This window comes from Chlamydotis macqueenii, chromosome 1 (assembly GCF_036417535.1).
Source record: "Chlamydotis macqueenii isolate bChlMac1 chromosome 1, bChlMac1.mat, whole genome shotgun sequence".
Lineage (NCBI taxonomy): Eukaryota > Metazoa > Chordata > Aves > Otidiformes > Otididae > Chlamydotis > Chlamydotis macqueenii.
The window spans coordinates 71,713,172-71,739,015 of record NC_141556.1 but is presented as its reverse complement, the minus strand read 5'-3'; the positions used below and the strand labels follow the sequence as shown (position 1 = coordinate 71,739,015).

The window sequence follows — 25,844 nt, the reverse complement described above, 5'->3', positions numbered from 1 at the left end:
ATGAGGCATTTTGCACCACTTGGTCTGAGGCCCCAGGTTCTCCCCACATGGTCATCATCAAAGAGAGTCCAGACACTGTCTGTGTGAACTAGCCTGGTTTTACTTACGCAAGCAGAGCTTCGTTTAATTACACCAAAGTTGTATTACACTCAGTGTTATATATTTAATATACTCGGAAAAATGATAACTTAATCCTGCTAACCTTACAGCAAAACAGTGATCTCTCATGAGCTGGGCTCTGTTCTGCCCACCCCTCTGTTAAAGAAGTAGCTGACCTTGAGACCTCAGACAGAAAAGTCCAGCTCCCCTGCAGGTGCCTTGGGATCTGCCACTGACACACCAGCCTTAAACCCACCGCAGGGTGAGATAATGACATGAGATAAAACAATGTAGTCATAATGAGTTGTTTAAATAAGAACATATCTTTTAAGAAGTGGAAGGAACAAGAAAGGATGATGAGAATGAAAGAGCTACCATCACACGCAAGGGTTATGCACCAGCTAGGAGAGATGTTTTAGGGAGTATCAGGACTCTTCATCCACAATAGCAGGCAGGATTCCCACGTCTTCCTTTCAGCCTCAACAGACACCCGTGCGCTCTCTGTTCTGCCCTTGCTCTCTCTTTTCCGCATCTGCCCCAGAGCTCTTAGAGCCAAGGTTGTAAGCATGAGAAATCAAACTCCCTCTCCTCAGCCTTTATTCTGCTATTCAGCAGAGAAGGCAGAAGTTATAATGAATAAGCCATGTTGGCTGTATTTTTCTGAAGAAACCAAATCTGTAACCTCTGGACTGAACAGAGGCTAAAGTAACCACTACACAGATAAAATTACAGTGCTGTCATGTACTATTGACAGCTCGAGAGCTAGTGCAATTGCCATTTATGCTAAGGAAAGGAATTCAAATAAATTAAAAATACACAGTGTGTACATACAACTGCCATAATACAATTTTTCCAGGCAGACTGGATATCAACACGTCTGAGTTTCTGATGTTTGGACTGGAATTTTAGAATATGAATCCATCTCCAATTTCTTCCCTTTAGAGACTACAAAAATACATTTTTAATCACATCCTAATTAGAGAAGGGCCTGAAACAGACTCTTGAAGAATTGAAAACTCATGAAGAAATCACTAAGCTGGGACTTATAAGACTGAGGCACAGTTCTTCATTTGTTATGCTCCTTTATGGACTTTGACAAATCACTTCACCAGACTGTACCTTATTTTATTTCTTTTTGTGTGCAAATAAGGGCAGGGAGGGATAGGGGATGAAAACTCCATGAACCAGTCAATGCCGAGGTAACAAAAACCTTTTTGTTCCAGGGTAACAAAAAGCCCACAAAAATCAGTTCTTCCTCCCTCTGTGCAAAGCCAGTTTATCATTTTTTTTTTTAAGTTGTGGGGCCTTTTTCCTTTAAATTGCAGCCGGGAAGGTAGAATCCTAGAGTGTTAAGCACAGTGTAACACAAGTGGAGTTGTGTTTCAACATAAGAGCACAATTCACTTGCAAGGCTCTGTTAATTTTGTGAATTGCATTTGGTCATTCTGAGCGGTTCAGCAAGAGCAACAGATTCCAGAGGCTAAATTACATCATTAGAATTCAGCTGAACATTTTGCCTTTCCTCTCCTATCAGTACCACCAGTGCCTTTTTCTGCATTGCTTAAGTTTTATAGTGTGAGTGCTTATGTTCAGTCAAGGAATTTCTCTGTGGAAGCTGGCATTTTCATTCAGAAAAAAACCCCAAATGTGAATAAGTTTCTAACAAAGCTGAAAATGATGAAAAACATGGGAGGAGAAAATGCACTTCTAATTGAGCATGGAAAATGAAGTCTGAAACAGACACTATGAGCATGGCTATTACTAAAATATTTGCTTCTTGCTAGGTAATAAATTAAATATTAATGGAAAAAAAAAATAAAAGTGAGGAAAAGAAAACAATAATAGAGTGCAGGGTATCTGATAAACATGGAAGAAACTTCTATCGTTTATGTTTCATAACAATAGGCAGTTACTGTTAGCTACACTCTACTGTTATATTTTAGGTTTTCCCACATTCAGTGCTAAATCAAAGTCTCTGAAGTCTAGCTGATTTTAGCCTCAAATGATAATAAAATACATATACAATAATCACTTCCAGTCTATCCAGCTTGGGCAGATGGACTTGAACTCAGGTCCTGCATTTTTAGGAGCTGTCATGCTCTACTTGCACTCCATTATAGGCAAAGACCAAATGCTGGTCTGTTGTAGATACAGGACAAAGCTCCACTGACTTGAGCTGAAGCAAGATTTCCCTCCTAGGGACTGATTCTTCGCTCACTGGTGTCAACGCAAAAGCTGTCAAAGACCGAACAAGGATCCTGGAGTTTGGCTGCTTGCAGGAAGAACAGTGCTCATAGTGTTTTTCTATATGGCTTGTGTCTGTGTGTCCCAGCACTCTGCAGTGGAAGTCAAACACCAGTCCCTACTGCAGAAAAACTCAAATATCGTGCCAGTTTATAATCTCTTTTATCACGGAACACTAGAAGACTGTGGGTCCTTTCTTCTTTTTGAATGACAAAATTAAGGCAATTATTGTTCACGTTTCTTCCGAAGGTGGAATGATCTTCAGACTAGTCAAGTATGCAGTTCTTTTCTATATCTAGATGGTCTTTCTAGCACGTTGGAGAACTACCAGCTCCATATTCTGTAACTTGTGCAATGTTTTCATTAGCAGCATTTTAAAACAAGCTCTGCATTACACTTTGCACAATGCACGAGAAATATAAACAGCGAGGAAGATGCTACACAGAAGACTGACAAAATCAATAGGGAAACTATAATTTAATAATACATTGCATTTCACATATGGACTGCAAAGCAACGTGGAAGCACTGATTAACTAAGTGTCACAGCACTACCGTTGGGGAGTTAAGTATTATTCTGCATTCTTGACCCTCGAATTTGTCTTAGATCTTTCTTCTTGGTGACAGCCTGTTTTAACACCTGGCTCCAAAGGGTACTGGAACTTCTTTGGTTTTCCAGGGCCAGGGTCGAGCAACCCAAGCCAACCAGCTGCCTGCTTTAGCTGCAGCTTGGGTTTATGAGCCTCCAATGTACCCAACTTCAGATACGCAGCTGTAAATACATTAACTGACTATCTCACTGTTTTCGTCCCGCAAGCCAACAAGAAGTGCTTACGGCCAGAAAAACAGCCTAAATGCAACTAGAGTAGGAATGCAATTTGTGGCGAAAGCTTTACATCAAGAATGAGCAACCGCAGCAGATGGAAACACCACATAACATGAGCAAAACAGCCGGCTCTCCTGAGGGACTATTCATGAGGACTGTGATTCTGCATGGAGAGGTATACTGTATGATATTCTTTTTGGAAAGCTTGGATCTTCCTTTAGAAGGACACAGAGACATTTTCTCTACTACACTAAATGGACAGCAGTCCTTGAACTGAGCGGAACATTAATCAAACATGCCAGAATCGGGCTGGGTTGTACACTGTTGTAACCAATAGCAAAGGCAAAATAGTCTGAATTATTAATATTTTCAGGAAATAGAAACTCAAGAGAAGAAAAATAAACAAGACTGATACAAAAAATATTTTTTTTTTTAGATTTTCTTTCTTTCTTTTTTTAAAGGGTCTTTATAAAAGGCTATTTTGTGAAATCCTTCCTGATATCTGCTCTCACTCCCTTGTAGTGGGTTTGCTATAATGAAATGCTGACAATATTCAGTATAATTCAGAATTCACCCCACTGGGAGTACTGAATCAGTATTCATGTCAAAGTAAATTTAGCACTGATTTTTAATATCTTCATTGCTAGGAGCACAGTACATAGTCATAAATTTTAATTTTTATTTTACTTTAGTAAGTGTAATTACCTACAACATTTGTAAATTAAAGCAATATAAGAGAAAGATGCTGTCTTGACCAAAATTCATAACCTGCTTCTATTGGGCATTTATTTTATTATATATTGATCCTAACTAAAAGACAGATGATTTACTTGCATAAAGGCTGAGAGAGAAATCACGAGATTCATGGAAAGCTATAGCCTATATTAAACCTGAGTTGTTCTTCAAAACAGGCAAAAATTAAGGCCCTTAAAAACCCATAAAGCAATGAAAGCCGTGGGGGAAGGATGTATTCTTTTCACGGAAATCGCATCTCTCCTGCAGGTTCAGTGAACTTAATTCCCACCCCAGACTGACTGTGGCATTACTACAGGGCTTACTTTCAAATTGAGAGGGTTTCAGGGCACCCTCAGCAAAAAAAAAGAGTGGCTCTAGGGCCATTGTGCTCTTCCCAGCAACACCTTGTCTGCTGCCTGGCAGCTTGGTATGATCAGCCATCTCCTGCCTTAGCTGGACTCGTGTCTTCTCCTTCTCACAGGACAGACGATGATAGGGTACAGAATGCCACGCAGCATCAATCAAAGTGAGCTAGCTGGGGTAAGGCAGCAGTCTTAACTGTAGCATTAAGGGGCAAAGCATAAATTAACATACATGAAAATAATTTTTGAGGTGGGTAATTAGCACGTGCATGGCTGATCTTCTCCTGATAGCTCAGCTAGTTCATTTACACCCAAGCTCTCCCACTTCCAGAACCCACTGCAATTGACTGTCAACTAGGTGCATTCCCTTCCTCGCTGACCCTGCCGTACCCAGAGTAACTCAGCCCATTCTTCTTTTTCTCTGTTTTTACAGAGTCTAAACTCATTGGGTCCTGATTTGGACCATGTGTGCTACTGCTATTCTATTAATAAATGATAGTGATGAATTTTCTAGGCCAAAGGGAGGTGGTTTTGGTATGTTTTTTTTTTTTTTTTCTCGTTTAACCTGTGTTAAACAAAGATTTTGCCCTGAGTCTAGAACTGAAGGGTTTAGACTTTAAAAGGCAGAGTTTCTGAGCAGGAAAAAAGTAATCCCTCTATAACTGTACTGCTTGAGGCCAGAGGCACATTAATCTCCCTCGACCAGGTTGTGACCTTCACCTCCACTAACTGTATACTGAACCAGCAGACTGGGTTACCTGTCACATAGCTTTCATCAAACACCCACTAAACACATTCTTACCCCTCTTTCTTTAACCTCTTCTCTGATTTTGATGTCATTGACAACAAAAATAAAGGGCTTACCCTTAGACTATATTGGCTTGGGACACCACTGTAGGAATTATGAGACTGTAATTTATTTCTCAACTTTATTACAGACTCAGTGTCCTGGTTCTGGCTATGATGGAGTTAATTTTCACCTGAGCTGGGAGAGGAACTGGAGCTGGTGGCCCCTGTGGCTGGGAGACACAGCTGGGATAGGTTACTAATTAGCCAACAGCTGGGATAGTTTACCCAAATTGGCCAAAGGGCTGTTCCACACCATGTGACATCATCCTCAGTGTATCAGTGAGGGGGGTGTTGTGGGGAGTTTCCTGTTGCTTAGGAGGAAGTTGGGCATCAGGATCCACTGTGAGCTACTGCACTGTAAATTATGTGCTTTAGTATTTTCTGTCACTGGGTTTGTTTATTTTCCATCTCTGTTTTCTTTTCCTCTGTTGTTCCCTTAAACTTTTTTTTTAATCTCAATCCATGAGCGTTGCCTTCTTTTCTTTACTGATTCTCCCCCCTGACCACTGGAGGGTTGCTGGAGGTGGAGAGTAAGCAACTGTGTGGTATTTCAGCTGCTGAGTAGGGCTAAACACTATGACACTCAGTTCATGCTTTTGCATAAGACTTTTACACACAGATTCTCTGTAATAATTAGGCATCTAAATATTACTGAAATGTCTTTTTTTTTTTTTTCTAAAGACCTGGGATTTTAACTCCTTTATGGCTCAGCTCATACTTGTGTCTGCATCTTTGGTTAAAGAGGCTACAGAGAGAACTGTGGACCCAGACTACATGCCACATTTGGACTCCAGTTTGGTTTTTCTGTTACAAGATTTAGCCTTGTATCTTCCTCACACCTAAGGCATCTTTGCATTATCTCGTCGTTCCTTTGTAAAAGAGCAACCATTAGTAATTTCCAATAGTCATAATGGATTTAATATGATAATGGCATGCCCTAATCAAATAAACTCTACACAGGGGGAATCTTCCAAAGGCTGAGAAGCCAGAATGGGATTTATCTTGTTCTGATGGATTAAGAAAAATGGTCCCAGCAAAAGAGATAATGAAGCCTCTGTCTGCAGAGAGATTAAATTAACTTAATGGACATGCAAACTAAATATGCAGAGATACTTGCACTCCTTTCTGAAATGTGGTGATCTTGGAAACTGTCCTATCTCTTGGAGCACATAACAAGCAGCTGAATTGTTGTGGTGCAGAGTGCAGCTGCAGGCTTCTTTATGAGATTTTATTTTGCCTAAAAACTGACTACAGAAGATTATTTTCAGTGCAGAATCAGTGTAGTGGAAGACAATAAACACTCACAGTTTACATTTTATGGTTTATGCTTTGGCTCTTAATGCTGTAATAAGAGATTAGATTAAATTAGGTTCTGGACAGAAGAGAGAAATGGGTTAAGTATTTATATAAGCTAAGGGAATAATGCAGAATCTCATTTAGTAAGAAGGGAATTACCACTATCATTAATAATATATGCCTAGGCATTAACATAATGTTCTGTTATTTACCTGCTCCACTTGTGAAAATTACTTTAGAAGTCATTCCTAATTTTCTTTGCTTATCCAAGCACACATTGTGCTTTGTCTTGACTCAGATTATTTCCTCCAGATCCTTCTCTAAAGATTTTATAAAACAAGAAACCTGCCACAGTTTGTATAAATAAACTTTTCCTTTGCATATAGGTATGCTTGTTCAAAAAGAAATGAAGCAAGGCTTCAAATTGAAAGAAAACTACAGGTCGCATTAACACATTTTCAGTGACCTTAAGAAATCAGGATTTTTTTGTTGATATCTTTATATGTTAAAAAAACAACTAAACACTTTAGACTCACCTTTGCATTATTATATTTAATATTACTAAAGAAGGCCTTCTTAGAAAATAAGTAAGATTGGTAATCCACATACCTAAGGTCACAGGTGATGAATCTTCTGCCAAGGTATTTTTGGACCAATTCAGGAAGAAGCTCAGTACAAGCTGATTCTGAAAGAAAATAAAAAATATTTTAGGGAATATCATATGTTGTGCTCTGTTCCTTAAATTTTTTTTTGCTCCAAGCAGATTGGTGATAGGCTTGTAATGTATATATTTGAGTTAGCAATAAAGGAGAGCCTTTCCCCTCTGATCATGGGCAAGGACCCTAGGGAATGACTTCTACACAGGCACTGGGAAGACAATGATTCCCCTTACCACTGGCTCAGGGATGCTGCATTGATGCCTACCTGGCCCCTTTCTGTCAACACACTTCCAAACAGCAGTGTGCCACGTGGGCCATAGATTTGTGTTCTTGCTTCATCTCCAGTGATACGTATTAGCAGCTGCAACTACTTTTACAGAGCAGCCCATCTGTGAAACAAACGTAGGAGAACATCTTTACTGTGAATTGTGTAGTCAGCATGAAATTTGCCCTTGGCACAGGACTGACCTCAAGCATCTGACCTAATGTGTGCCTCCCTGAGGCTTAGATATTGTGTGTGCCTCCCTCACATGGCAGCTTAATGGACACTTACACTGAAAAGGTCTGTACAGAGCTAACTTCTACCAGAAACCAACCGGGAGTGAAGCGATGATCGTATTTTGTCATCCTGTTTAAAAGAGTAATCCACCTTATGTACTGCACTATAACTTTTATTTTTATGTACTGACCTGTACTGCTCTAGTGAACATATATAACATGTAGTTACATTCAGCTGTAGAGAATTAAAACAATAAACCAAATCCCCAGATTTGAGTATTGTGCAAGGCAATAAAGATGTGAATTCTGAAATGGACTCTTATGATTCTGAATCAAAGGTGGACAGTAATTGCATTTTATTTGCTTTTTCATAAAGTCATATTTCAGAATGGCCATTCTTTAAGATGGTTAGAAAGGCTACGTTCATACTGATGTTACTTGGACTGACACCGTAACAAATGGGTAGAACAAGAGACTTTTCAGATTCTAGCATTAAAACATCACCATTGGTTTTTTTTCCCAGGCCATGGAAAAGAATGCGTCTCTTATCCGCAAGATGTACTTCATGTAGCATTTGTCCTGTTTCACTTTGACAAGATGTGGCATGATTTGTGCAAGGGAAAAAAAAAAAGTTTACTGACAAACGCAGCTAGTGAGGAGTTAACATGTGGTTACAGCAGACAGAGGAACAAGATGTGTATGCTCAGCATAGTGATAAGATTTAGCAATCTAGACTTATTTTTGTAGCTGCCTTTTATTTTTCATTCTCCTGTTTGAAGTTTGTCCTCCCACATTAATCATTTCTTTGAAAGAAAAAATCAGGAAAAAACCCGAAACAATCAGAATTCTTTTCCTTGAACTGAACGACAAATCCTTAAGCTATTAGCAATGGACTGCCAATATACCTGTCTGTTCTGAGCATGACTAATTTTCCTCTCATCTTGTGAGGATAGCTTACAGGGAAAGCCCATCCACTTGCTTGAGCTTCCAGTAGCTTTAAACAGCCAAGTTATTCCCTGTGGGACCTCCATTTGCTCTTTCAGCACAAGACCCAAGTGTAGGAAATCTTAAGGGCTGAAAGAGTCTATTTTTGGCAGCTCAGTCTTTATTTGACAGCATGAAAATAAGCAGATAAACTTAAGTAGCCCTTTGAGTTCAAAGATATTGAGAGAAGTGGACAGGAGGCAGAAGGAAGGATACACTAACTGACTTGAAAGAGAAATAAAAAATTCCACTCTGAGCAGCCTGGTGTTCTGCCTCCTCTCCACTTACTCTTTCAGCAATAAATGGAAATATAGGAACAGAGAGGTTTGTAAACAGGAGGTGCAAAGATTGTTTCAGGTGATAGTTAAAAATTCTAATTTCTAAAGGAAACAACACTCAGGGCGGGGGGAGGGGAATGACATTTGGTTTAAATATAGAAGTGGAATTTGTGCAGATCTTCCATCAGGAATGAACACGGCAGGCATGTACACTGCTGGTGCCACAGCACTGATTTCAAAGCTTTCTCTCTCTGTGTGTCCATTGTACTCAACAGCCACTGAAGTATGCGGGGAAGCATCAAGGCTAATGTTGGCAAATGGAATGCAAAACCATAATTGAACAGGTCATGTTGCAGGGGCAGATGTAGCAGTCTATCCAGGGCAAAGTGCTTCAAAAGCAATGATCTCCTACGTGTTTGTGGCAATAAGCATTCTGCACTCTGTTATTCCTAAGACAGCAATTTCTCCCTGAACTGTGTTAATCTGCCTGCTGCAGGAGTCCGCCGTTTAGATTTCCCCTGGCAAAGTTGCATAAGTACCTTCTAAAGTTCAACTTTTGTCAGCAGACCACCAAAGCACATGCTGAACTTTCAGGTGATTCTTAAATCCATGGGACTTCAATCAGCTGGACCCCAGTCAATGGGACTAAAGTGTATGCTTAGAGTTAGGCAGACATTTAATACACTGCTACACAGAAACCAGCACATCAGAGCTTTCAACATGCGTATGAGCAAAAGCACGCTGTATTTAGGTTGATAGAGTGCACTTCTAACCAAGCAATTGTTGTTACAAAGATGTGGCCATAAGTGGGAATCTTAGAGACCCCGTGACAGGCCTGGCAGATAGGCAGGCACTGAGGATGACCACAAGCACTCACCTACCCTTTTTTTACTCTGGAATTCTTACCTTTAAATCAGTAAATGTAAATTCCCTAAAATATTGCCCAGTTAGGGTTTGTTTTTTTTTTTTTTGCCTAACCATTCTTACCTAATGAAACAACAATCTTTAATAGATAATGCTGCTATTTTCCCAGGTCACTCACTAACATTATCCTCTTGGAGAGCAGCAAAGGGATGCATGGGTGCATCAGTGTTGGTCTGGTTAGAACTCACGCATGATCCTTTTCTAGCCGTTAAACTCAAAAGGGACAAATTCCACCTTCACTTATGCTAGGATACAACTGAAATAAACAATTTCAGTGGCATCGGGAGAGCTGGCACAGCCCTGCACCACTGTAGCATGGTAGACTTTGTCTACTGCTCTCCATCAGAGACTAACTAGAAAAGCACTCTGCTGTTAGCGAAACACAGACGGATTTCAAGCCAGATTTAATTTCGTTAGAAAGAAAAGCAGCCTCTCCTCTGCTTTCAGCTTTCTTTTCAGCTGTGTTAGAGTACATTTGGGGTCAGAGAACACCCATGCACCTGTTATACTTTAACAGGATGGAGAATCAGCAGCAAAGAAAGAAACCAGAAAAAGCTGACCTTGCTGCAGCTATTATAACTTCAGAAAAGGACAGTGGAAAAGAGAGGACTTTGAACCCTCTCCATTTTGGCTCTGCTGGATGCCTTGCTGCAGGAGTACGGGAGCGGTGGGAGTTTAAGGGACCCACGTACCTCGAGTGCATTTTGTACTATGGTGTTATGTACCTCCATACAGTCACTGCAGGAGCTATTTTCTCATCTCTGTAAAGCTCAAGTAGCACCAGTGAATAAAATACAAATGAAATATGGGAAGCTCTTATCAAACTTGATTACTTTTATAGTGTAAAACATTAGTCACTCTAGAACAATGCTGTGGTCCCGGTTTTCACTGTATGCTTGAAAATGAGTGAAAGTAATTTACGATCATTTCCATTTACATCCTCTTTAAAGCCCTTTTACACAGCCTGTAAGTCACCATAAAGCTGTTTACAGAACCTATCCGTAGCTGATACACTGTGACTGCTTACCTGCTTGCACTAGTTTATCTTTGGCTTCAAAGTCCTTAGAATTTTTTTATAGAGTCATAACCCAATATACCTCATTTCGTTTTACTGATTAGCCTACTGTGCACCTGCACTTAGTGTTACGCTTGCCAAACCCCCTCACCATGATAAACAAACCCCCTCAAACATCCAAGTCCACTGAACTTGCACACAAAGCCAATCTACGTGAAAGATGCAGGACACATAACATATGCTTATTTAAGGCTCTGTAGGTTTGCAAGATCAGTATGTACATCTAGTGTCTGAGCTGCTTTATCACTAACAATATCTACAAATTAAATGCCACATATTTTAAATTATGAGAGATGGGAAGATTATTCATTGAATGTTACTAGATGACTGATGGTACCACATGCACATGGTTGCCATAGAAAACACTGCTTTAGATTCAGTTCTAGCTTTTTCACTTTTAACGTCCAAGCAAGGTGCAAGTTGTCTTTTCAAGATAAGCATGAAGACATCCAACCTTGTGAATGCTACTGTTTAACACCAGGGCCAAGAGCAAACTAAATTAATGCAGCCTTACCTTGCTTTTGTGTCCCTGGGGAGTGTAAAACTCTCCTGCAACACAGCAGTAAAGTGACAAGCCACTAGGGCAGCCCTAATTTATAGGATACGTTATGAGATTTGGGCTGCAACCTCCATTTACCCCGTCACTTAGTTGGAGTTAAGAGTGAAATAGAGAAAAATGTAAATGTGGTCAGCAGCAGCTGCCTTTTGTCAAGGATTTGATTTATACTTTGATAATGTATATTTTTGTCCTCATCCATGTTACCAGCCTTCAATTTATTGTTTCTTGATGCTTCATCTCTTACTGGTGGCACCACTTGGTTGTTTTGCCACTTAATGAAGCAAAACTTCAGGAGTTTAGACATTGTTGAGTATGCTGCCTTGCTGATCTAGTGCACCGAGACATTTCAATGCATGCAGCTGATCAGCCAGTCAGCAATGGTGCCACTGGCACAAAACTAAATATTCTTATGGTAGGATCACATATATTGCTACTAGTTTTGGAGGAGTAGAATGAAACTAAAAATGGTGCTGAATACCTGTTTTTGATCCTGTTCTAAATGACTTAATATGACAATGGAGGTGCATCAACTTTTGGATTTTTGTGATTGACATAATGAATATAGCTTGTTGTTCATGTATATAGTCTGGTGGTGTAGTTATTTACAAGTGAGTGTTAACCTGAATTTAGGAAAAGCACTCCTATTCTAGGCAACTCTTCAACAAATGTCTAAGAGGAAGTCAATGAATGAGGCTTATGCTCAAAGCAAACCGCAGATGTTAAAAACTGCTTTGAATAGGGATGGGCATGAGTATATTTAAGCATTTAAACCAGCCTAACAGCAAATATCTCCACTGGCTGATGTTTCTGCATTTATTGTATCTGATAATAAAATTCAGAGATAGAGAAAGGTAGCTTGAAATTTCTATTCTTTCAAGAAGAGTTTAAAGAAACACTTAATTCCATTTGAGCTACAGGGCAAATGAAAAGGCAGCTACTTTCCCCCTCTTCTCCTTCGTTCAAACCATTTAGCAGAAAAGGTCAGTGACATTCTGACCTACACTTAATTATAACACAATTTTCATAATCAGAACTTAGCCTGGACTAAAAAGCATGCATTTAAGGCATGACTGAGGAAGGAATTTGGATATAATCCAATTCTTTCTTTATTTCTAGGATTTTTAATTACTTTATTGGTAGAATCAAGCATGTAGTCAGTCTTGCGTGGACTGGACTAAACTTTTTGGAGCTGGAAATGATGTCTTAGTTAATCAGAGTAATGTGTTTACAGCGATAGCAAGGATATTTTATAATGAAATAAAAGCTCCTCTCTCCATCTCAGACAATACTCCAGCACACCATACAGCTACAATACTTGTACAGGTACAATTCAGCAGAAAGAAACGACTGTATCAAGAAAGTAAAGGGAACTCTGTTCTACAGGCATTTGCTCTTACAAGATTTCATCACAAATTTCTGAATTAATTATTTATTCCTACATAGTTTTACTATTTTATAAGAATGACAGTTTGCTAATGCTTGAGAACAGAAAACTCACTAAATAGTTTCGGTCAGGCTCCCTAGCAATTTGAGAACAAGGACAAATTTGACTGCAAAGTTGTCCAAGTAACAAAGAAAGACAAAATAATTGTATTTATTTTTATCAAGAAAGCCTCGTAGCTTGGCTTTCTGCTCAGAATGAAACCAAGAGTCAAACCAAAAGGAAAGTAAAAAAAAGGAGCCTTCAGCTGGGAATACAAAGGAACCCCACTGACTGGTCTCCTTGTCCTAAGTGGGTCAGAAGACATCAGTATTTTCTAAATTTCTCACATCTCCCAGCAGGAGAAGCATATTGAAGAAAAATAATGATTCAATGTTTACAGAGTATCAATAACTTTAAAGATGATAATCTAGAATTGCAGGTTAGCTGCATGGTGGTAAGCAAGATGATTTCCTGCATGCAATAGCACTTTAAGATGGAAACAATTTGCTCATTATGCCATTTATTACCATGCCCTCCAAGTCCAGCACACCAGCAGCTGTGCTCTTAGGCACAAAATTGTTTTCTTCTCCTCATGATTCAGCACTATAGGCTGCACTAGACTGGAACAGTTTTCAGCAATTGCACAGCCCAGTATGCCTGAATAGCCCCACGGGGCTGGTTCAGAGCCACACCAGCCTACATCCCCAGGCAGATCTGTCCACAATTCCCTCTGAACAGCCTATTCGTGGCTGCATCCCAGTGTCCCAGCAGTAACTGGACTGGAAGACTGGAAGAACTTACCCAGCTCCATGGGTGTGTGCTGCAGGACGATAAAGGGAGCAGGAAAGGTATTAGGAAGCCCATTGCAAGGCAGCATGCTCTGGCTGATTACTAGCCCGTTCACAGACCATGGAGCAGGCAGGAGAAGAGAGCTTCTACGCGTGACCGTGAAATGTTTTTATTACTATCCCAGGGCTTTACGCAGTCTAATTTTTCAACCGTAGATTAGGCTTCTACACAGCAGCGCTCGGCCCAAATTGAAAATCCATGTACCTTACAGCGGCCCAGAGCACAGCAGAAAATACAGAGCTCTTCATTTCTAGGTCACTGCCTCGTATCAGTTTTTCCTCAGCTGTGACCAAAAGGCGCTAATGTAAAATAAACCCATGACCCTAACATGAGTGACAGAAATTGCACAACAATTAACCCCAACTTGTGCAGTTTATTCGGCAAGGTCAGTCAAGGGAGCCAAGCACCCAAGTCAGCTGTTCATACCAAATTAAGTGTAACTCTGTGAGACAGATATTATCTATCCTTTGGAAATATTCTCAATTTCAACTCAGGGCACAGAATTTATATTCATATTAATAAGAAAACTCCTGCTTTTTTTACATATGGACAATTTCCTCCTTAATGTCCATTATATAGTCACAGCTGGGCAAGTTCTACAGTTAGGAAGCAAACATTTTGTTCCTCCTACAAGATGTTTGAAATTTTGGAGAAAAAAACATCCTGTCATATCCTCTTTTGGCATCCTAGACTGTCCTCACTATTACACCAAACCAGCTCCAGTTTGTGCTATGGCCCTGAGGCCACGGGACATGACATGGCTCACCTGGCAGAGGCCCAAGCTTTGCTAGAGAACATGCCAACAGTGAAACAAGAGTCAACGCATGAGCTCGTGCCTTGGCTCCCTTGAATTTACTGTCCTTTATGTAAGTCTAGGATCTAATGTAAAACACAATTTTCTCCTGCCTGATAGCTTTCTTGACAATGGCTGGTCGCTGGAGGATGCTCCTTTCTCCCGGACCCTGGTGTCACTATCAGTAATTGACCATTCAATTCCTGATGTGACGCAGTGTAATGATTCAACGTCCTCCCAGGGTGCAAGGGGCCTGTTAGTTGTTCTTAGCCCTGGCTTTTATGATGCTGAGGTGCATAAGGCTTTGTCCTGGGCCAGACAAAGTCAGTGTTTGTTAGCATTTCAACTTTTCCATTTTGAAACAGGAGGAGAACATCAAATCTTCAGAAAACAATAATGACTAAAAATGAGAAAGCCCCAATTTTAATGGACACAATGTATCATTCTGATAATATTGAAACATTCTGGTTTTGGTCTTATGTTTGCAAAACAACTTCTTGTACATGTTAACTAAATTTTGAAACAAAGAGTATTTCTGGGTTGAAAGAATGGAACTTTTCATTTACAAACTGTCAAAATCAGACTTTTCAATATTTCAAAACTTAGTCCTTTTTTAGACTTTACATTCCTCAGAATCTACTCCTTACTGTCAAAAATTCAGTGAATCACTGCTTTCGGATGGCAGCAAAGGAAGATAAGTTGTTTTCAAAGATGCCCTGTCAGGTCTAATAAACTATTTTTCAGTCATTCTTGTCTTTGTCTTAAGTTCTGATGAATGCTACAACAGCTCCATCTCAAAACAGCTGTGTTAGAAGACATATCATTTATGTTTTGTTTTGTTGTTTGTTTTTTTTTTTTTTTTTCAAATGAGGCCATGGAAAGCTTCCTGATACTTTTGGTACAATGCTACTAAAAGTCATATGTAAATAAAATAAATACTGGAAGTGCTCACATTAGCCAGTTTCCTGGATCCACTTAACAGCTGCTTCAGATAGAGATTCAAATCCTGCACTCTTTTGTGTTCAAGGTCAGTAAAAGGTAAATGCCATGAGTGAGGAAACCTGCAAAAGAAGAATATTCATAAGTATAACTCTTGTACTGCATTTGCTGAAAATATGTCCAGCTCTACTTAACAGAAGAAAGTTAACACTTTCTAAGAGGTTTTGCAGGTAGAGGAAGGGATGGGTGGCGTGTCCAGAGGATTGTTTACCCTCTGACTCTGGTTCTTTGAATAACATGCTGATATTCTGTTTCATACTCTGTCCCTTTTTCTGTCTAAATAATTAATTAAAAAAATACAAACAATAAAAAAAAAACCAAAACCAACCACACCCCGCCCCCAAACCCAACCACACCCCGCCCCAAACCCAAAAGGCACTTACTTGCATTTTATGGTATCTAAATACCTCTAAAAAAATTGACCCTTTATGATCCCAGGAAAAAACTACCCTCCCCATTTTTAGCACTGTGCATAGTACATCTCTGATCTCAGCCTAGGGCTTATGCTGTACAAACCCTTACCATAGAATATTGGGTACCAAAGCCTTAGAGCAACGATGTGACATTTTATGAATATATCATTGCTTGCTTTTTTATCTCAGCTATATAGATTGTAGATAAGTTTTTCAGAGCAGGTGCCTGATCCCATATGTAATTTCAGGTGCTAGTATAACGAAAGTAATATATGAAAATAGATGATCATCACAATAACAAAATCAATCCCAACAAAAGCAATAACAATAATAATAGTAATGTTCTTGGTGAATTTTTATTAAGATTGATTTAATTTCAGTTTAGTAAATAAATCACATATGCATAGAATGCCCTTATGTCAATTTTCAAATGCTTTGGTGATTGAAAATGTCAAATCCTCACTTTTTTTTTACTTGAATCATCTTTTCAGTTTAGAGACAATGCACATTAGATCAGTCAAAAGGTTAGATTTTTAACAATACACATAATCAATTTATATTAACCTTGCCCTAACAAGGACTATTTCTCCCTCAGGTTGAAGGAGCATTAGAAAAGCTATCTGTGTTAAATTGCATGTAATGGATTTTGTAATATAGATTGCTAATACTGGGATTCCTAAACTAATATTATGATTTATGTCCTCTAATCTGTGTGATATAGAAAGGCAGAAGTTTTGATCTGGTTGTATTTCATGTTACACCACCACTGTAAAAAGTTAACAGTTGTTTAGAAACCTTTTTTTTTTTTTCCCTAGTAGAGCCTTGTTTATCTACTAGATCTCAAGAGATATCTGAAGGCTTCAAACAAATGACTAAAGAGCCATCCAGCAGTGCAATACACTGAAAAGAGACACTTGGCTGGCCTTTTGAAAGGCAGCTGGTCAGATCCTGCTTTGAACAAGTTGTATCCAGTTTCACAACTCAGTGATAAGATGTCATCAGCTTTTCAAAGGCCAGCCAAACCACAGCAGCCCATGGAGCACCCCATTCCCATCCCTAGAAAGGAAAACTGGCCAGCTTTGCAGACCACCCAACTGTAAAAATGGCAAATAGCAGCTTCACCTACTGAAAATAAAATGACTGAAGATGATTAACCCACAGTTTTTGTTACCAAGAGATTAAATATAATTAGATTTCATGAACTGTAATTAGATGTGTTGGGTTGGACTTTTTAAAGCTTGTTTTGTAACAGAAGGCCTTTCATGAAGATAATATTGATTAACAAGATACTGTAATTCTTTTTAGGAGCTGACAGATCTTTACCCATCTTTTGTAATACCTCTTAAGAAGAACTCAGCATTGGTATAACTTAGTCTGCAATTAAAACAGCAAGGGGCCAGGATGATAGCATATTGTATGTATGTATGACCTTCGGATTATTTTTGCCTACAGCACTGAAAGGTCACGGCTCAGTCACTGTACAAATGAATAGTAAGAGGCGATTCTTGCCTCGTGAAATGACAGAGGCAGGACACATAATGAGGCAGGGGAAGTGATATGACCCAGGATCATGACATATATGAGCTGCACAGATAAAAATAGAGCCCAGGTCATTTGGCATACATAGATAGCCTGTGAATGTTCTGGGTTCCTCTGGGGCACAAAAAGGACTTCTTTCAAGATGGTAGGCAGGATCTGTTTGGAAGCAGCCTAAAATTAATTAGACTGTATAACACAAAGAGAGGACTCTGGTTGTAAAATGTAAGCCTTCAGAAGATGCATCCTAAGCACAGTGGCCAAACAGAGGACAGAGAAACTGCTGATTGATAGCACCAATAACTTTGCTGCAGTGAAGGACAATATGAACCTTGCGGTCATACTAAACACTTCCTTAAAAGGCCTTCGTGCTCTTGCTGAACTGTGCCTATGGCTGAAACTGACTTTGTACTTCTGAACACACTTGTGTTAAAAAAGGTTAAGTTCCCAAGATGATTTTGATGACCCATCCCTGGAAACGTTCAAGGCCAGGTTGGACAGGGCTCTAAGTAACTTGATCTAGCTGAAGATGTCCCTGCTCCTTGATTTTTGAGGTTTGCATCTGCCTTAGATAGATCAGAAAAATATAAACTTGCGCCACACACAGATATCCTGTATAGCAGATTCTGTTTCCTACTTACTAGCTTGAAGAGCATTCTGAGTATAAATTACGTTACTTAAATGCTTTGTTGGGGGAAAATATTTTTGACCTTTTAAAAAACAATAATTAAAGATAATTAATACTCTGAAACCAAATAAGAGGGAAGGTGCTAGAGTGCGAGGGCTTGTTTGGGGCAGCTGTGCTTTGACTTATAAATATGGGCTGAATGTTTACATGTCAATAGAAAAATTTCAGATGCTGAGAACTCTGAGCTTTTGCCATTAGTTTCTTGTGATATAGCCAGTACTTAGCACTTGTATGAAGATGACTCATATTGCATTATTTCCTCCTAATGAGACATGAATACATACAATTTCATGAATCAATACAAAGCAGTAACCAAGTCATTTCTGTTAGCTGTTCCAATTATTCTAGTAATATTAGCCATTTTACTTTTAAATCATACATTTTCAAACTGATTTTGTGGTTACATTATGGAACAAGGTTTTTTCCTTCCTTTGAAACATCTGGCAATGGCCAGAGCTGGAGCTTGGTAACACACAGACTAATGGTCTGATATGGTATGCCAGGTTCAGTGATAACTTCCTATAAAGAAATAATTAGGGTTTTATTATTAGAACAAAATCTGGAATATATGAAAAGCCTAAAACCTACAAGGTCATGTTAGAAAACAATCCAAGACTTTAACATTAAAGAACATGCATATAAAGAAACATCATAAAATGAATTACTTTAACACAGTCTTGGGGAAGGATCAGAGTGACAGGTTACTGCTGGGTCTGAATTATGACAATAAAGCTCTGGAGCTCTTAGATACAGCCTCAGATTAACTCTCTATGAGTTCTGGAACTCTCTTTTGCAGTGAAAATATTATGAGGAATTTTATTAAAGGCAGATTTATCTGAAAAATTACTAGTACTATGTTTGAAATTCACTACAGGGTTTCTGAGGTCTATGCGTTTCTAAAGACACCTTCAAAGGGCTCTGCTCACCACAGGAAAAAAATCATAAATAGGTACTTGTTAAATATTTTATTTTATGATCTAATAGTTAGTGTGTAAATATCTCCAAATCAAAACCATGATTCAAGCACTTTCAGTGTTTAGTGAAATTACGATTCTCACCAACTGCTGCAAACCAGTTCATGTGAGCCAGTCCTAATGAGTCAAATTGGAATCAATTAAAATCCCCTCAGGTAGGAGAAAGATTCTCTAGAATTAACTAACCCAAAGCTGCTTAATGATATGCTTCTCACAAGCTTGGGACAATATGAAGTTTGGATCTCATGGACTTTCTTTTTTTTAAGTCATAACCATGTTGTTTGTGGCTATTTACTTTAGGTCAAACATCAAAGAACTTTCTGTTTTTCAAGCCTGTCACTTGAATCTCAGCTTGGTTCATGTAAACTGATTGTCTTTTTTAGCCAGCTTTATGTTTTATTGTAGATTGAGCTTGAAAAAGGGCTTGTACCAGTGAGTCAGCATGACTGTTCAAGAGAGAACTACTTTGTTCTCAATGGTGTATGCAGTATAATCTATATGATACCTGCAGAATATATAACTCCACTTGTATTACCAAAGTCACGGACAATCATGACATATGGCAAAGCTGTTTTACATAAGACATAAATAAACTAGGGGACTAACTGTCCCAGGAAACTGAGAAGAAATATAATTCAGGATATGAAGAGTAGGAATAGGCATGCACATGGATAAAATGTAATGTTCATAATTATTGCTACTAATGATAGCACATTTTTCAGGAGATATTAAACTGAATGATGCGAGGCACAAAGTATCAGGTTTTGGGGTCAGGATAGCACATAAGATCATTGCATATTTCTCAGTGGGGGAGTACATCTTTTTGTTTGGTTGATCACACCTGCCAGTGTCAAAGATGGGCTTGTTTCTATTCTGACCCAGTGTGAACATTCCTACACTGCTTTAATGAATTTTGCCACAGGTTTGGATCAGCATCATGCAGAAAAGAAAAACTATCGTGGCTTTAATGAAGTCAATACCACTTACCTTTGATTTAAGGAACAGCTGTGTCAGGCTCAAGCTGTTCCCCCCTTCTTCTCCCATTAAAAGAGGAACAATAAAATATATAAAAGTTAGACTTTTAGCTTGTCACAATGCTCTATGATTCAGTTTCTTCTGGGCCTGAATAGAAGGCTTGACAGAATATGTTGCATTGCCTTTGTGTTTCTAAAAATACCTCTGGCTTACATTTTCTCACATTTCTATCCATGCACAGAAAGAACCATTTAACAGCAGAATAACATTTGCTAATATGCTGCCTTACTCTGGGAGGGCATGAGATGGAAATTGCTTCTGGAGATGGCTGTGAAGTTTTGAGAACTGGTCGAACGATTTTTCCACAAATGTGACCACATTGCAGGTTTGCACCACCTGGACTAGGTATAGCTGTATTGGGGAAAAGGGAGAAGCAGAAAAGAGAAATGATCAGAGAGGCACATTAAAAGAAAATGTACAAGAGAAAATATAGGGTGATTTTAACAAAGAAAAGCCTTTCTTTAATGTAGTGCCAAGTGCAAGAGAATTCAGTTTGTAATTTATAGTCTTTGCTGCGCGGAAAGAGAAAGTTGCCTGGATAGCATACAACTCAAACACTGAAAGATCAGTGCAGTGTGTGAAAACTAATAATGTACCATTAAAGTATCATATAAAAGCCTCCGATTTCTATTAGGCTTCCTAATTTTGTGCCATGCTTTCCTTCTGGATGCTTTAATTAGCTCTTGATTTATTTTTCACTATAGGGCATGAACTGCTCTTCTTAATGGCTCCCTGCTAATAGCTCTCTGCCTGGTGTTCTTCCTCTCCGGTAGCTCATTGCTTATGGCACTGCTGTTCATCCTGTGATCCTTTTAATGTAGCACAAGCACATCTCCTACAAAGGACGAGGGAGAGATATAAGCTCACAAAAGAGTTGATAAAGATCAAGGCAAATAAGGGCAAGCAAAAAACATAATACTTACAGGGTCAGATTTTTTGTTAAACCCCAAAATCGTGGCTCTTTTGATTGACTTCTCTGCATCCAGCATCATCCATTCTTGGGGGGCAGTCTCTGGAGCTGGAGGATTTGCAGAGCCTGTCACTGACATCTGTACAAGTGTGTGGATCAAGTTATTGAGTTTAACAGGAAAGCACTCCAAACTTTCCTTTATTTTCCTGAAGAAAAAAGAAACAGAAGAGGCGCTATTTATGCATCTATTTTGTTTCCATGTCTTGATCCTTGGTTTCATGGGTGCAAGAATAAAAAAAACCCTCAAATCCTAAAACCTACCTCACACAAACATGTACCCACATATGCACTGGTCACCACTATTTGCAGCAATACACCATATCCAGCCCCTGAGCTCCACGCCTTAAAGGAGTGCTCCTGACACAGCCTGTCTCATGGCTTACCTTGAGTAACCTGCTCTTCGTGAACTGGATACCATCAGCCTTCTTTTGAATAATAGAGATGGACAGAACATTTCCATGTGTGTTCTGAGGAATTCCAGGGTAGAATAACATGTGCTTAGGTTAACAGGTAGGGGAGAGTGCCCTAGCACTTTCTTTTTCATTACACTAACCACACATGGACTTACGTGTGTTTGCGCAAGGCTCTTGCATCAAATTTGTGATTTAGCTGTGCATGATGCGTTGCTAAATCCTCTGCCCAATTCTTAAAATCTCTACCCTCGTGGAGTTGCTTAAGATGAAAAAAAGATAATTTTTCTCCTACTATCTACCCCATCTCATCCCTGTGCAAAGGGAGCCAGAACACATTTCTAATTTCCTGGAGTTTTAAGATCCTTCATCAGAAAAGACACAATAGATAAAAAAATAACTAGATATACATGTAGATATGTACTGCAAATGTGTTTTAACATCAAAGCGAACTCAACTTGAGAAATAACACTGCAAGATAATCACTGGTCTTTGAAGAGAAAGATGCAGTACTCATTAGAAAACACTTGCCCTCTTTAATTCAATTGCTGGTTAACATCTATTTAACTTGTGGGGTTTTTTTTTTCCATTTCCCTGCTTACTTCTACAGCTCTCTGAAGATATTCTGGATAGATTCTGATGTTGTAGAACAAAAATACATTAGTTTCAGGCCATATGGAAGCAAACCTCTAACAAATTATCAGGGTGGGGATTACTTTTTTTTTCCAGGGTGGGGTTTTTTTTCAGTTTTGGACTTTATCTAACTAGCTTACAAGGACTGACAATACCCTTAACCACCTTTGTCATCCCCTGTTCAAAGCTGAGGAAATGCTTCACTTGTCATAGTAAATTAAATTGTCATTTTAAATTAAATTCTTATTCATGGGTTTCTGTGAGTGGGTTGGATTGCATACTGCAATAAATTGAAATCAACTCCATTCATTGCATTAGCCTAATTTTCATTATCTCAGATGTTCTGGCTGAAGTCTGTACCTTCACAGATGCAACCATACCAAAAAGAACATTCTACCTGCAGACAGCTCCCCAGCTCACCCCCTCAAAATTGAGATTTCATTCAAAATACCATGTGAACTTACCCTACACCAATTAGGCATATTAAACTGAGAAAAGAAGATGTATGTGTATTTCTTAATGTAATACAAGGAAAGGTATCTCTGAATTGATTCAGTTAATTATCTTAATTATTAATTACATTCTCCAGAAACAGATACATACAGACTATTTAAATGACACAAATTAACACTCAAATGTAAAACAAAAAAAAAATCTCATTTCAAAATATTAGTACAAAATCAATTCAGTGCTGATTAATTGGGTTGCATCCGTGGTAAAATTTTCCTTTTTAACTCCTATGTATTTAACTTAATGTGTAGCTTAAAAACTTCCTAAATCACTGAGACATGACTGAGGTTATAGTATCTCTAACTATATCTCTAACTATTGCTAACATTATAGCAAAGCAGTTGGGGAATTTGCAATATTACTATGAGAGGCCTGTTAACTTTGCAGCTAAATACCGTGCATTTTAACTCACATAAAGCAGGCCTTGGCTTACAGACTAGTATTAATTCAGACATAATCGCTATGCAGAATAGCCGATATCAGAATACCACTATTCTTTCCATGCGTCCATTAAGCTTCTAAAATATTTTTAACACCCAGATTGCTAATTGTATACTTTAAACCTAAACAGAGGCTTTTGTTGTCATTGTTGCGGATTTTTCCTGTAAGTTATTTTCAATGGTGACATTTAAAATAAAACAAAAACAGACGTATATGTTGTTTTCTCCCTCTTTCAATACTCCTTTTTCTTTGTATGCAGTCCTTCCTGTTAGAATAGAAAACATTCAGCAATCCTTAAGTCATGTTATCAACAGAGAATTGAAAAGGTCTCTTTGCTCTTGCAGTGACATCTCAGAGCATGTATCTTCACAGCAAGGTAGAACAACTCTGGTTACAGTTCTCTGCACCTTCTTTAAAGGGCAAACCGTCTTTTCCACAGCTTCTAAAAAGCTGGTTGCTAACTATGTGTGGTGCAGTGGAGTACATCCAACCCATGTGTCTTTTTTAATTTTGTAGTTTATTTCTGGCATGGATTAGTCCACTGACCCAGTTAATCACATTGTGGTAATGTGATTCCCCTTTCTGCTAGCATTTTTAAAGTTCATCCTAAGGATCCATGGTGGAACTTTCTCTGAGATATCCATACACCTTCTTTTCTCTACAGCCACATTAAGTTTAGGCAAAGAAGTTGTTAAGGTCATGAGTCATCTCATTGCTGAGATCCTCTTGCATGCTAGGACATTACCATCTTTGCCTGTGCCTAAAGTTGGCCCTGCCTTCACAAAGATGACAAATAGTTTCTTATTTCTGTTATTTCAGAGGTCTTGTAGCCAACTTGTTTAGAGAATTAGTGCCTAATGGTCTAAAGATGGAAAAACTGAAGTGACCTTTACAAAAGATATCAAAAGCATAGGTTAATCAGAAGAAATCAGGAAATTGTCATTAAACTAGAGTACTATTAATTGTGAATCACAATATTGCTAACAAACAGTTTTCAGGTAGAAAAATTATTTTTTTTCCACATAGATTGATGTCTGACCTGCTTCTCAGAAAAGTGAGTTAAATATTCGATATTATTAAGTAGTAATGACTTTCTACTATCCATCTGCTGAACTGACATTGAATTTCAGATTTGGCTCACTGTCTTTCTACAGAACTGTCAAATTATAGTATTAGGTAAAACATGCTCAGATTGGTTGGCTTTGTGTAAACAGAGATGGGTGAAAAGACTAGCTAACTTTTTCAAGAGAGACTAGTGATAGCTGGTGCTTTGATTTTTAGGAAGTAGGCATTTCTTATGGGACAGGTATTCTGAGGGCTGGTGCTTAGACATTTTGGGACACACTAGTGTTTCTCCACAGCCTTTTAATGGCACATATACTCATTAATGCTGAATAGTTATTGTCCTGGTTCTGGCTAGAATAGAGTTAATATTCACCTGAGCTGGGAGGAGAACCAGAGCTGGTGGCCCCTATGGCTGGTGCACCCAGCTGGGGTACTTAACTAACAGCTGGGGTAAATTTACCCAAATTAGCCAAAGGGCTATTCCATCCCATGTGACATCATGCTCTGTATGTAAGTGAGGAGGGTGCTGAGGAGAGTCTCCTGCTAAGTGGGAAGAAACTGGGTGTTGACATTTGTTGTAAGCCATTGTACTGTATTTGTTTCCCATCACTGTTTTGTTTTTTTTTTTTCTGCTATTGCTCTTAATTTTCGTTTGTTTGTTTGTTTGTTTCATCTCAACCCAAGTGTTTTTGCTGCCTTTTGCTTACAAATTTTCCCTTCTTTCCCACTGGAGGGTGGGGGAAGTGAGAGAGACACTGTGTAGTCTGGTCCCGATCAGGGCTAAACTACGACAGTTATCCAGATCTTAGTCTTGGTACATATAATAATTAATATTCACCCCAAACTTCAGAATAATTTCTTTATAGGAGGATGGAATCTTGCTTCTCATTTCTATGTAGGCCTGAAATATTTTAGAGCATAATAAGCAAAACTTATTTTCATGGGATTCTCAGATGTTAATGAACACAGTGTTTCATTTATATCCAACTTTTCCATCCATGAACTTACCAGGCTCTATTTTAAAAGAAGTTGGCTAGTATGCACCCAACAGCTGTTTTTCCAGACTTTTCCAGAATAATATTGATTTCAGGGACAGACCTTTTCTAATTTTCAGCAACATTTATTCATAGACAGTTGATTTTTGTGTATAGTAGTGTTAAGCCTTCAGTTTAATACCTTATTTCCCACTGTGATAGTATATAAGCAATCATAATATTCTTTTTACCCCTTATTTTGCTAGGCTTTAAAATCCACATTCACTTCAGACTAACTCTGATCCCATGAGTTGAGCACATCACATACTCCCCCGAAGTGCATCTTCCAGTCTTGTTTCCCTGCTAGTCTTCCTATGCACCTCTCCCAGGACAGAGGACATTCCTCTCCCCTGAGCTGGTGGCATGTGGGATTTGTACAACACCATGAATACCTCAAACAACATAAATTCAAGGAGGAAGCCTGCCTCTGTTCCTTTGAGACAATGATACCATGATCTTTACAAACTGCTTGAATGTCGCTGTGAGAAGTTTAGTACTGTAGTTTTGTCTGTGCCCTTTCAGAAGTCACCAGCTTTTTTCTTTGGGAGATTTCTTGCTGGAATATCTGCAGCCACCTGAGAAACAGGGATTAGTTTACCGCTTTGAGATTAGAATTACTGTTTTGTTTCAAAAGGAGTTATTGTGAATTGTCCAGTTTTTCAGCTGCTGGCACTTGTGGTTTGG

At 38.8% G+C, this 25,844-nt stretch overlaps 1 protein-coding gene across 1 annotated transcript in view; it reads right to left on the bottom strand.

Annotated features, from left to right (window-relative positions):
- Positions 1 to 25,844, bottom strand: part of PIK3C2G (phosphatidylinositol-4-phosphate 3-kinase catalytic subunit type 2 gamma) — a 209,460-nt gene that overhangs the window by 25,279 nt on the left and 158,337 nt on the right. Inside the window, exons 26-29 of the mRNA XM_086771817.1 lie at positions 21,021 to 21,213; positions 20,327 to 20,448; positions 15,405 to 15,513; positions 7,020 to 7,095 (exon numbers count right to left, since the gene is read on the bottom strand). Of these exons, the coding sequence (XP_086627943.1) occupies positions 7,020 to 7,095; positions 15,405 to 15,513; positions 20,327 to 20,448; positions 21,021 to 21,213 (500 nt within the window). The remainder of the gene's footprint in view (positions 1 to 7,019; positions 7,096 to 15,404; positions 15,514 to 20,326; positions 20,449 to 21,020; positions 21,214 to 25,844) is intronic.